Below are 12973 nucleotides of genomic sequence, written 5' to 3' on the forward strand. Positions count from 1 at the left end.
AGTGGGATCCGCACCTCCATAAAGAAAGATAACTCACATGCGCTACTAGTTTTGTCGTCACTTCCTGTTTGTCTCAGAAAAATTGACGATCATCATCTCGAAAGAATCAATGACAACGAACTTTCAGGATGGTTTCATGACAAAAAAAATTAGGTGGATGCAATTTTGATAATGAAATAGGTAAATAATATACATAAGCATTTTTGACATCCCATCAATCCTGGATTTTCATTCTTATGCATGATGAAGACCCAAAGGTCCCTTGGCTCGATTTTGCATCTAGCTTAGACATGCTTAAGCATATAAAAATGGAAACATTTTAAGAGCAACAAGGAATAACTTTTGCCGAGAAAAAGGAATCAAAATTATATTTTACGTGCTCAAATAAGAATTACGTCAATGCCGAAAATAGCTAATGAATCACGTACAAAGAATGTACTCAAGCAGGTCCGCTGTAAAGACGAGCATCTACATTTGCAAATATTTTTCTTAGATGAACTTATTGAAGAGAAAATATGTTCAATTCTGTATGAATTTTTTAGTGGGTCAGAGGTCATTGCCTGACCGATTTAATGATAGGTCGGACCATAACAATGTCGGACTACAACAATGTCGGACCATAACAAACTAGGACTACCCAAAGTCGGACTATAAGGAAATCGGACTATAACAAACTCGGACCATAGGATTATTTTTACTAATTAATTAAGTTATATTTATTTCGAAGACTTTTTCATGATTTCCAAAGAGTATGAAGGTATACTGACCTTAAAAACGTTGAATTGTAGTATAACGTACGTTAGTAGTGAAGCTGCAGCATAGTTTGTTGACTTGAACTATAGACCGTTTCACAATAACTGCGGTACTACTCTTTTGCAGGGCAAAAAAAAATATTTTTTGGTGAAATATGACGTAAAAATTTTACATAATTTATGCACTGATTGAAAAGGCAGATTTAAAACCTTATTAAAGCCTCAAATTGTAATGAAGAAAAACTAACAAAAAAGTGTGTTTCAATCAATTTATTTTCATTGCAAACAAAGTTTGAAACCAAATAAATAAAGCAAGCACATTATATGGTCAACGTTTAAAGCTGTATCAAATAATTGTCACTGGTGTAAATATCACACAGTCAACACTTGGGAGTCACGATCACAACACTATAGAACTATTCATTGTTCGTTAACACATATGTACACATGTCACATGGCACAATCACAAGCACAACACCAAAGAACTAGTCGTTTGGGCCGTATACACCACCACACTCCCGCAACAGTTGGGATGCTGTGAGCTCTCCGTTGGTATAACGTTCCCAAGCTTCGTGCAGCCGGCAAGTGAGGTCCTGGTACCTCCTACGTTGGCAACGGAGAATCTGTTCCTCTGACACAAGTCGGACAGTCAAGTCCACCAATCGCGCCTCACGCTGAAGAGCAGGCACAAGGATGTAGAATGTGGCTGTTATCTTATATTATTACCATCACATAATTTAAGAGAAATATTTAGCTTACCTTCTACATCGTTGTTTGTCCTGACATTGGTCTGGAAGATACTCCAGTTCCTGGGCTGCCAAACCGCACTTCCAATCCAGTTGCTGTCCATGTATGCCACAAGCTGCTGCAGTTCCTGGGATGTTGCTCTGGCTGATAGTCGGTCAAAAGCGGGCTGAATGTCTGCAGATGGCAGAAAGGGCAGTGCCATCAAAGACCTGATGTACCTATATTCAGCACCACGTTTGGTATATGTCGTCCTCAGTCCTAATTCCTGCACTTTCCGCCACACTGCCTGGCCAAAGTGAAAAGCACATCCTTTGAATCTCTTGGACCACTGCAAAAAGATAAAAAATAATTATACTGAAGTAAAACAAAATTTAAAGTTAATTTTACTTTATTATTATTATTATTATTATTATTATTATTATTATTATTATTATTATTATTCACTGTAAAAATCCTTTGGACGAGGCATGAATATTTGACAATGTTTTTTTTTTTTTTTTGTATATATAAAACTTACTTATTTGCAATGTGGTCCTAAGATATTACAAGTTGATTATATATGACTTAGACAGCATAGCCAAAAATAAAATTGAACATCTTATATTTAAGTGAAAATACCTGATGGTCTCTTCCTCATTCCTTTTACAGATGGTGCAGGTGAAATTAATAGTAATTTCAGATCTTATCATGTCACGGTACTCTCGCTGGGATATCCCTAAAGAATAAGTTAAACTATATGAATAAAGGCGTAATTAATTATTTACAAATTAAGATGTGATATTTTAGATTGATAATATTATCTTTCAACTTGTCCACATCATATTGATAAACTTAGTTTTTGGACATATTTTATATTTACATATAATTATACCAAACATATTTACATCTATAAGTTTAAGCATAATAATCAACAATTAACTTACATATTCATACTAAGACTGCATATTGAGAGAAAAAAATTGGATACGATACAATAATAATTTTAATGAATAACCAGGGTTGTCCCAAAGACCCGGGGCCTGGGGAATTTTCCCACCTACATCAATGATGTAATTCCCCGGTTATTTCGGAATTCCCCCTAAACTCTCCAAACCCTGAATAACATTGATATACAGGCCATGGTAGTCAAACCATTATTTTCAATGTACAAAAAAAAGGCAACATGCTTGCAATTGCAAATGTTTTAAATGAGTTGTGAGGTAACAAATTAATGGTTTTAAAACTGGGGGAAACTTTATAATTTAAATACATTTTGTGACAGGGTGAATATATTTTACATTCTATTTTCACTGTGTTAATTTTCTATTTTAATGTAAATTTTATTTTATTCATATTTATTGCATAAAGTTCTAAGGTTCGGAATTTTGAAAGCAGAATAATCCCAAGTAATTTTTGCTTAATATAAACAAAGATGTTAAACCTTATGTATTTTTAAAGAATTGGATAAATATATCTAAATAAATCCAGTCCAATTTTAAAAATTTATATACCATGGTTCTTCATAAAATTATTAATTAATTATTTTTCTTTGTCTAATTTCTATCTTAATTAATTATTTCTTAAGGGATATGTGGACTATTTTAATGTTATGAAAACTTTCTATACTAAGATGTTTGTTGTATTGTATAATTATGGTATACTCATTGCATAAAAGTGGTCAAATATGTATAGTTTATCATTTTAATATTTAAAGTTCAAGTTTTTTTATTTCTTTGCGTCATACGACACATCAGATTACCTATATTAATAACTAAACATATATACATATATACAATATTGTAAAATATAACAATATGAGAGTGAGCATAATCAATAAATAGCAAGTAAACTATGTAGAAAGTGTTTTCTAACAGGCAACTGTAATTATAAAATACTTAAAAATTTACAAATGTTTCATTCTTTAGTGGAAGCTTGATATTAATATTTTCCAAGGTTACAAAGTTCCTTTATATTTTGTACACTTTGAAGTTGAATTAATTTCCAAACACTGGATTTCTTATAATACTTTTTCGATAACATTCAATTAAAGAGCACATTTTACATAATCTTTTTTTTCTAATTTCGATCATTAACATATCTACCAGTTTCAACATTTAGATTATGTGCAGATAATCTAATTCTAGCAATTTGTATTTGGTACATATAATTAATAGGTTTACGCAAGTAATATTGTATACCAAAATTATTTCAAAGGAGATATTTCTATATAAAAAAAAATCTATTTCATATTTAATGACTTATCACATAATTTTTTCATTCAGAAAAAAAAGCAAAGTAATACTTATACGGCCAATTTGAACAAATAGTTAAGATGCTTTTGGCAAAACAATTTTTAAAATATCCTGATTTTAATTTCAACACATTTATAAGACACTCTCTGCTGTTCTATATGTATTTTTCACAATAATACTGTGTTTAAATTAAAGAAAAACTACAGAACATTCTAAAAAGTTTACATCTGCATATAACTATACATAAATAATTATTCCAAATTGAGTACAACAGAAAATAATATGTTTCATATGCTATACATGCATGTCTTTCCCTTCCATCAATATACTTGTATATATATATATATATATATATATATATATATATATATATATATATATAACATATTTAGTCATAAATACACATTTTCAGGAATTCTAATCAATCAGATAATTAACTATTTATATTTATCGGTATTTCTTTTTTTCAGTTTTTTAATTTAAATAATATATTACATAATATAACATATCTTCACTTACCTGTATCACAGATTCTGTGCTGCCAGCGATTGCAACCATCACACAGCAGTGCATGTTGTCTTGCAGATACTTTTCTCGTACACGCAACACACCGGTCGCTGATGGAATCCATGATCGAAATGATTGCATTTTAGTTGAAAACCCAAATTCCACGGAAGATCAAAGAACTTTTTTCATAATTAATATGCTCGTCATTAAAGTTGTTAAGTATCCGCCAGTCGGATGCATGCGGTAATTGTTTATCTAAGACTTATCCATGTTTTGACAATGACCCAATTAATTACGCTTATAACCTGTTTGAAGAAATATACATATCATTGGATTCATTCATTTATTTATTCCGTTTATTTAATAAATATATATACGGTAGTCCGACTTTGTTATAGTCCGACTTCGTTATGGTCCGACTCTGTTATAGTCCGACATTGTTATGGTCCGTCTTATCTGTCAACGGCCTGACCGAATCACACAGCGAGATGATATCTTGCCTATATATAGATAGAACATTCTATCGTTAGAATTATATTGTCCTATGGACCCAGTTTAATGATAGAATTTGTTCTGTGTATTGGCAATGTAGCAAAATAAACACAGGTGATAACTCGAACTCTGTGCATTTTTCTATGAAAATTCCAGAGAGTTCTGAATGTCAATATAGCATGTAAATTTGAAGTGATGAAAAAACTTTGAGAAAATGAGTTGAATTTTTGTATTTTTAGCTTAAAAGGCATACAATCTCAAAAAGTTTTGCTATGATTAATTTGGTAGTTATTTTCAGTGCAACTCCTTTTGTATTCTTCAAAATCATTTTGGAGTGGATCCGCTATGATTTGCTACATTGCAAGTATATGGGACATATTCTAATTGTGGTGAGACATCACCATAAACTGGTGAAGGGCTTCAAATTTAGACCTATACTCAGCACTGACTCAGGGCCATTGAGCAGTGAGGGTTCTTTATCATGCCAACGCCTACAGTGACATGGGACCTCGGTTTTTAAGGTCTCATTCGAAAGACCCGTGACTTTCACTTTTAGTGCCAGGCATTTGGTGAAGGAACAGACACTACCTATGTTTACTTCTTAGGTTTGATGCGACGAATGAGAATCAAACCCAGACTTCCCTATTACAAAGCGAATGCCCTACCACTAGGCTACCGTGACCAGTCATAGTACATGGATGTGTGATAGTGAAACTATATTGGAAATAATTTTAGTGGGGGCACACACCAGGAGCATTCTGTATACATTCTAAGAAATAATTTCTTGATAAGAATAAAATATCCTTGATAATTTGAAATTCATACGATTCAAACTGTGCGAGACTTGAGAAAGTAAACAGTGGGGCTCCAAGAAATAGCAAGATCTCGAACAGTTGCAAATCTCTGTTATTTATGTAGATACAAAAACATCATTATCATAGATCTGTATTGCATATAACATAACTTAGAATTGGATTAAATGTTAATGTATCTGCACATAGTAATACCCTTAATAGACTGCCAATTTTGATATGGACATATGTAAGCAGTGCTAATTGCAATTTCCTGGACTACATTGCTCTTGTAAAGAGATAAGAGTTAACTCAACAAATCTTGTAAACTACTGTAGATTCCTAAATATATGCGAGGAATAAAATATCACGTAATTTTGTGAGAAGCATCTCTCACAAAATAGAATTACTTGCTTTTATTTTAAGCTCACCTCAACGAAGTTGGGGGAGCTTATGTAATACCCTTGGCGTCAGCGTCCCAGGTTAAAGTTTTTGGAGCAGATTTTTTTTCAAGTACCGGTACTTCTATGCCCTGTATCAATCAGAGGAGCATGGAGGATGCTTCTAGTGTGTTTCATTGTACCAATCAAGGTTTCAGATGCTGCAATTTCAGCTAAAGAATGAACAAGTCAATGTTTTTGGAGCAGGTTAAAGTTTTTGGAGCAGATCTTGTTTCCAAGTAACTATAAGTCCTATGTTGACCAAACTTGCATGGATGATACATCTAAGGATGCACACTACTGGACTTGCTTTGGATGCTGGATCTGTCCTACATTTTCCGGATGAGTGACCAGGTTAAAGTTTTTGGAGCAGATCTCATTTCCAAGTAACTATAAGTCCTATGTTGACCAAACTTGCAAGGATGATACATCTAAAGATGCACACTACTGGACTTGCTTTGGATGCTGGATCTGACCTACATTTTCCAGATGAGTGACCAGGTTAAAGTTTTTGGAGCAGATCTCATTTCCAAGTAACTATAAGTCCCATGTTGACCAAACTTGCATGGATGATACATCTAGGGATGCACACTACTGGACTAGCTTTGGATGCTGGATTTGACTTGCATTTTCTGGATGAGTGACTAGTTTAAAGTTTTTAGATAAATCCATTCCCAGTAACTACAAGCCCTATCAGACCAAAATTGCATAAATGTTGCATCTAGGGATGCACACTACTAGATTATTAGTTTAGTGTTGGACTTTGCCTTACTTAAAGACTACATTTGTTGAGGTGAGCTCTGTAATCTCTGATTACCTTTGTTTATGGTGCTGAAATCCATGTAAAATCTCTTGATCAACCGTCCACTCCTGAAATTATTGTTCTCGTTATTTGACGTCTAAGGGCCATTTCGCGATATCAAGTACTCCTGTAAAATAAGGAATCTACGGTATAAGTTACACGTCTTTTCAGATGTAGATTAATATGAATTGATATTGCATTTATCTTTTTTAAAATAAGAAATACAATTTCTTTTCTTTTAGATGTGCAGGGGTCAGACAGGGGGAGGTAATGGCCAATGCCTGTAAGTCAGACCCAGCATTCCAATGCTAAGAGGATAAGGTTAGAGAAGAGGATGGCTGAGGAGAGCCAGGAGAGTCCTGCCTGTGAGGTGTATCGGGTTGAGGAGCGGCCCGAACATGGCATGAAGATCTTACAAGGGCTCAACAAGCTTAAAAATGACAAAATCCTATGTGATGTCACTCTTATTGCTGAAGGTGAGAAAAAAAACCAAACATTTAGGGATAGAAAATGGTGTTAAAAGTAGCAGTGTATTTCATGTGTCATTGACACAGCTCAATATTGAAATTAATCACCTCACATACATGTGACACTAATGAATTGAATTGAAAATGCTTTAAAAACATAAATCATCAGCACTTTGTTTATACAGTGAAACTTGTCTAATCTGGACACCACTGGTTCCACAGAATAGGCTGGATTAGACAACAGACCAGATTAGACATTTTAAGCAATTGAGTTTATTGAAAGGGACTTAAAGTTTACATTGTATTAGGCAAGATTTTGGAATATGCAACATTGGGATTAGACAAGTTTCACTGTATGAGCAACATCATATTAAAGTTCAATTGTCTGGTTAAATGAAGCATCCATTCCATATTAATTAATTCTTTTAAAGGTGTTTAGACACAGATTTGAAGTTAATATTTACACAAATTTTCAGTATAATTTCATGACTTATATGTTGCTATAGCATTTCATATGAAAATTTGATAAAAATCTTATTTTATATGGAAGTTATTGAAACTTCGAATTTCTGGATGCGTTTGATAGACATATCCTTGCACTTTCACAAATTTTGACTTCATCCTTATTACTTTAGAAAAGTAGCAATTTTGTTGTTTATTAATGAAAATATTCAAACTATAATCAGTGATAATGCAGAAATTTCAGAGTAGAAATGTAGAAAGCAAAATCCTCACACCAGTATTGTCAGTCCGTGCTCAGTGGTGTGTGTAGAGTTTAACAATTGAACACACCTGGTGAAACGTAAACATTAACAACAACAGAGCTCGTGCCCTGTTTCAGGATGGTTTCACAGGTGTATTCAATTTGTTAAACTCTGTACACAACCACACAACACTGAGCACGGGCTGACAATACTTAAGTGAGTGGGTTTTGCTTTCGCACATTTTTACTCTGAATTTTCTGGATTATAGATGTAATATTATTCATTAATACACAACAAAATTGCTACTTTTCTTAAGTATTAAGGATAAAGTTAAAATTGTGAAAGTGCAAGGATGTGTTAATCAAACGCCTCCCGAAATTTGTAGTTTCAATAATTTCCATATTAAATAAGTTTTAATTTTATTTTCATGTGAAATGCTATAGCAACATATAAGTTGTGATATTATACAGAAAATTTGAGAAAATATAAACTTCAAATCTGTGTCTATGCACCTTTAAGGACTTTATGTGACATGAAAAAATTCAGTTTCCTAAACGAATCCAATACTGGAGTGAATGATGATGACTATTATAGGCAGCTAAAAAGTGTCAGTACATGTATAGCAGGAAAAGAAAGAGCACATTGATTATTTGTTGAATCATTTCAGGTCATCGTTTTGAGGCTCACCGAGTAATCCTTGTGTCCTGTTCAGATTATTTCCGATCTATGTTTACCAGTGGCATGAGGGAAAGCAACCAGCGAGAGATCGAACTGAAAGGCATTACCTGTAAAGGACTTGAAAAAACACTGGAGATTATCTACACCTCTACAACCACGCTGGAGGGGGATGACATCTTTGATGTTATTGCTGCCGCTACTCATCTGCAAGTGACTCCCGTAATCGAATTCTGTGAAAGAAATTTTTTGAGTGGAATGAACGTAAATAATTTTTATGACTTCATCAATACAGCTAAGTTATACAGTATGACAAATGCCCTGAAGCAGATTGATGTTTTTATCGCTAGAAACCTACGTGAGATCTCAAAAGAAGGTACCTTGCATCTTTTAACCTATGATCAAATGGTAAATTGCCTCCACAGTGATCGACTTTGCTTAAAGGAGATAGAAATTTTCCATATAACATGGGAGTGGTATAGACTGAATAGTAATCAAGATGAACAGGCAAATCGTTTAATGAGTCTCATAAGATTTCCCTTAATTAACCCCACCGATCTTGTACAGCATGTGCAAGCAGTCGACAAGATGATGGAAAAACCAGAGTTACGACAAATGGTGCTTGCTGCTCTAAATTACCATGTTGTACCCCATTCCCAACCACTCGACAACTCGGTAAACACACAACTAAGGTGCTTCATGGAGAGGCTAGCCAGTGTTGGGGGGCGAGAAATTCACCCAAATCCCTGCCTACATGATGAAATATTTGTTTTTGATTCCAAAATAACATCAAACAGTCTTTTAAACCGATCAGAAATAGCTTCCTTACCTAGTGCATTGAGCCATATGCAGGTTGTTGTGTACAATAACTTTTTGTATGTACTCGGTGGGTGCACAACCCAGTGTGCTCATGGGGAGTCCGCTGTAAACTCTGTTATGCGTTATGATCCAAGATTTGATAGCTGGTTTCAGGTGAGCCCAATGTTGCATAAAAGGGCATACTTCTTTGCAGGTGCACTGAATAACCGCATCTATGCTGTTGGAGGAAAATTTAAGGATGGCAGTTTGGCGACTGCCGAAGCTTACAATCCTGCAGATAACACTTGGGAGTTGATAGCTTCCATGCCTATGTCCTACCATGCTCATGCTGGTGCAGTGTATGGTGATCATATATATGTATCTGGAGGTTACAGTGGCAATCACTTCACTCCAGACATGCAACGATATGATCCATCTAACAACCAATGGGAGGACATGGCTGCCATGTTGACTCCTCGAGGCTGGCATGTCATGTGTGCTGCTCATGATAAACTCTATGTGTTTGGAGGTTGCAATCTGAATGTTAACCAGCAAGCACAGCCTGTCATGCAGTCAGAGTGTTATGATCCAAACACAGACCAGTGGACAATAATTAACCCTTTATCCATTTCCCACAAAGAAGCCTCATGTGTTGTGTACAATGACCAGATCTACGTGTTAGGAGGATATAATGTTCAGACTAAAACAGGACAAAAATTGGTATCTCGCTATGATATTTACACTGGTATTTGGGAAACAGTTGGAGCCCTTCCTAGAAGCCTGACAGGGGTTGGGTATTGTACCTTGAAATTGCCTGATTATATGGGCAGTGACAAAGATTAGTGAATTTTCATTAAGTACTTTTTAACTCATAGGATGTGTGATGGTTTTGTTTAAGGAAAAGTCAAGCTTGTGATCATGATTTTAATGGAGAGTTAATTATGAAATGAATATTGGTATTGAAAATTGAAAGTGGTCTGTAGTATTGATGATGTTTTGTATTTTGTAAGAAACTCTTGCGTTGCTCATACGTACATATATACAGAAATGTTTGAATGTAGATGGAAGTTTATACATGTATGGAATGCATGAATGTTATTCATCAATTTCCGGTTAGCTTTCTTACTGCACATAACTTAGATTAAAAGTAATTGTTTACTTAAGCTGACTTCATGTGTTTTCTTATTATAAGTCAGACATTTTTTATCAAGATGTTTATTTCCATAAGCATTTTGCATGATATATTCATATGCCAAACTCCATAGCAATTCTGATAAGTTTGTATTTTGAAATCTGGTTCGGGGTGGGTGGGCAAATTCACAGTGACTTCTACATACTGAGGTAAAATCTGATTTCAAAACATTATTTAAGTGAAATGAAATGTGCTAAACTTGGGGGGGGGGGGGGGGGCAAATTCACAGTGACTCCTGTATGCTGAGGTTGAATGTGATTTAAAAAGGTCACTTGTTTTAATGAAATGGAATGTGCGACATAGGGATGGGGGAGGGGGAGTAAATTCACAGAGAATTCTGATCACTGAGGTGAAGTCTTGATTTAAAAAAAAGTCATTTGTTTAAGTGAAATGTGCAAATATGAGATCATGAGTTAAAAACTATGGAAAAAATCTTTAAAACCATGTTAATAAAATTGAATTACTTTTATTTCCCAGATATTGACATTTTTGTGTATTTTTAATGTTTAGAGTGTTTCATACAGATAAATTTGCAGTTTTGTTGTCATACTGATGAATATTGCAGGACTTATTTGTATGTATTTTTATTATAAAAATGTGCTTGATCAGTTTATGAACTAAAAATTATATTGCCAATGGCTTATGACAGTCAATGGACAAGCCTAGTTTATTTGTTATTGAGAGATTTTGTTGACATATGTAAGTCCTGTCACTTTTCAATAAACTTTAAAATGAGATCTTTTGCATTTTGATACTAATTTCTTGATGCAAATTATTATATAGCACTACTGGTATTAACCTGGGGATGGAAGTAGAAATTGTTACAACAGTGAAACCTGTCTAATCCGACAAACACTGGGAGACGAATTTTATGTCGAAATAGACAGGGTGTTGGATTGCACAGTGTAAAAAATCATGGAAAATAGTAAAACTGGAGAAAAAAATTTACATCGCAATTCACAGTGTGACGGATTGCACAGGTGTCAGATTAGACAGTTTTCACTGTATTTTGTTCAAATTGATTAATGCAACAATGTTAATCTCTAGCACCCTATCTAATGTGATATTTTGATTCGTTGTGAAGTAAAAACATTGTAATCTACACGTGACTAGTGCCATATGCACTAGTCAGGTGTTCATCTTTGTGTGAACAATTTATTATGGTAAGATGTTATTCCCCTTAAAGATTCCAGCTAAACTTGGTATACAAGAGGACATAATGAAGATGAAAAATTTTGTTACATCTTTAAATTTGATGCATAATTTTGTCATGGTTACCTAATGTTTAGAGTTTCATTTAGAGTACATGTAAATTGATAAATTATTTTAAAATGACACTTCTATATTTTTAGGTCACCTGAGTGACACAGGTGACCTATTGCTGTTTTCGCTTTTCATTGTTTGTCCATTAACATTTGAACATTTTCAGCTTCTTCTCTGGAACTGCTGGTAAAGCCAGTTTTGGCATATAGCATATAAGGGTGAATGGGGAACATGAAATTCATAATTTTTGTTCCCTGGTCCCCTGAAGCCTAGGGGTGAGGCTAAAACCATCAAAATTAATGCAATCTTTAAAAATCTACTTCATCAAGCAGTCAAACTGTTGGCATGAATATAATAAGCATTGAGCCCTCTACCAAAATTGTGAAACTCCTGGCCCCAGGGTCAAGGTATCTGTGTTAAGGTGGGATGTTATACATCATTTAGTGAAAATGCATAAATTCTTCAAAAATCTTTTCCCCTTCCCCTGTATATTGAGCAGACAAACTAATTGCATAGATATGATGAGGAAGAGTCCCCCAAATTAGGATTGAGAAATTTGTAGCTCCTGGGTTCTGGAGTTAGGCCAGGGCTCTGTTGGTCATATATTCAGCTAGCATAGCATTGGTCATTAATCTTTAAAATCTTCCTCTCATGGTAAGTAAGAGTGTTTTTCCCAAATTGTAAAATTAATGGCCCCTGGGTCAGTGGTTCTGGAGTTAGGGTGCCACTCTATTAATCATATACATGTACATGTAGTGAAAATGCATTAATTCACTGAAAATCTTCTTCTTTGTTCTTGGGTATTTAGAAAACTAAATGCATAGTAACAATGAGCAAGAGCGTCTTTTCCAAAATTGTGAAATTCATGGCTCTTGGGTCAAGAGTTCTTGTGTTAGGGCAGGCTGTATAGGTCATCATCAGGCCATACAGTGAAAATGCATTTACCCTTTGAAAATCGTTTTCTCTGCCCTTGAGTATTTCCCAGAGAAACTAAGTGCATGGTTCTTCCAAAATTGTGAAATCCAGGGCCCCTGAAATAGGGGTTCTGGAGTAAGGACGGGGCTTTGTTATGATCATGTATGGAATTATTTACTCTGAGAAGTTATTCCTTT

The 12973-nt window shown here is 34.4% G+C and overlaps 1 protein-coding gene across 1 annotated transcript; it reads left to right on the top strand.

The window, feature by feature from the left end:
- The first annotated feature begins 37 nt into the window (after nucleotides 1-37).
- LOC133182168 (kelch-like protein 9) lies at nucleotides 38-10801 on the top strand. Its single transcript, XM_061316908.1, has 3 exons — nucleotides 38-180; nucleotides 7005-7238; nucleotides 8601-10801. The coding sequence occupies exons 2-3, from the start codon at nucleotides 7040-7042 to the stop codon at nucleotides 10247-10249; spliced, it is 1848 nt and encodes a 615-aa protein (XP_061172892.1). The 5' UTR covers nucleotides 38-180; nucleotides 7005-7039; the 3' UTR covers nucleotides 10250-10801.
- The last annotated feature ends 2172 nt before the right edge of the window (nucleotides 10802-12973 follow it).

Source organism: Saccostrea echinata, unplaced genomic scaffold (genome assembly GCF_033153115.1).
Source record: "Saccostrea echinata isolate AGI-Se365-2 ecotype Australia unplaced genomic scaffold, CSIRO_AGI_Sech_v1 ptg000009l, whole genome shotgun sequence".
NCBI lineage: Eukaryota > Metazoa > Mollusca > Bivalvia > Ostreida > Ostreidae > Saccostrea > Saccostrea echinata.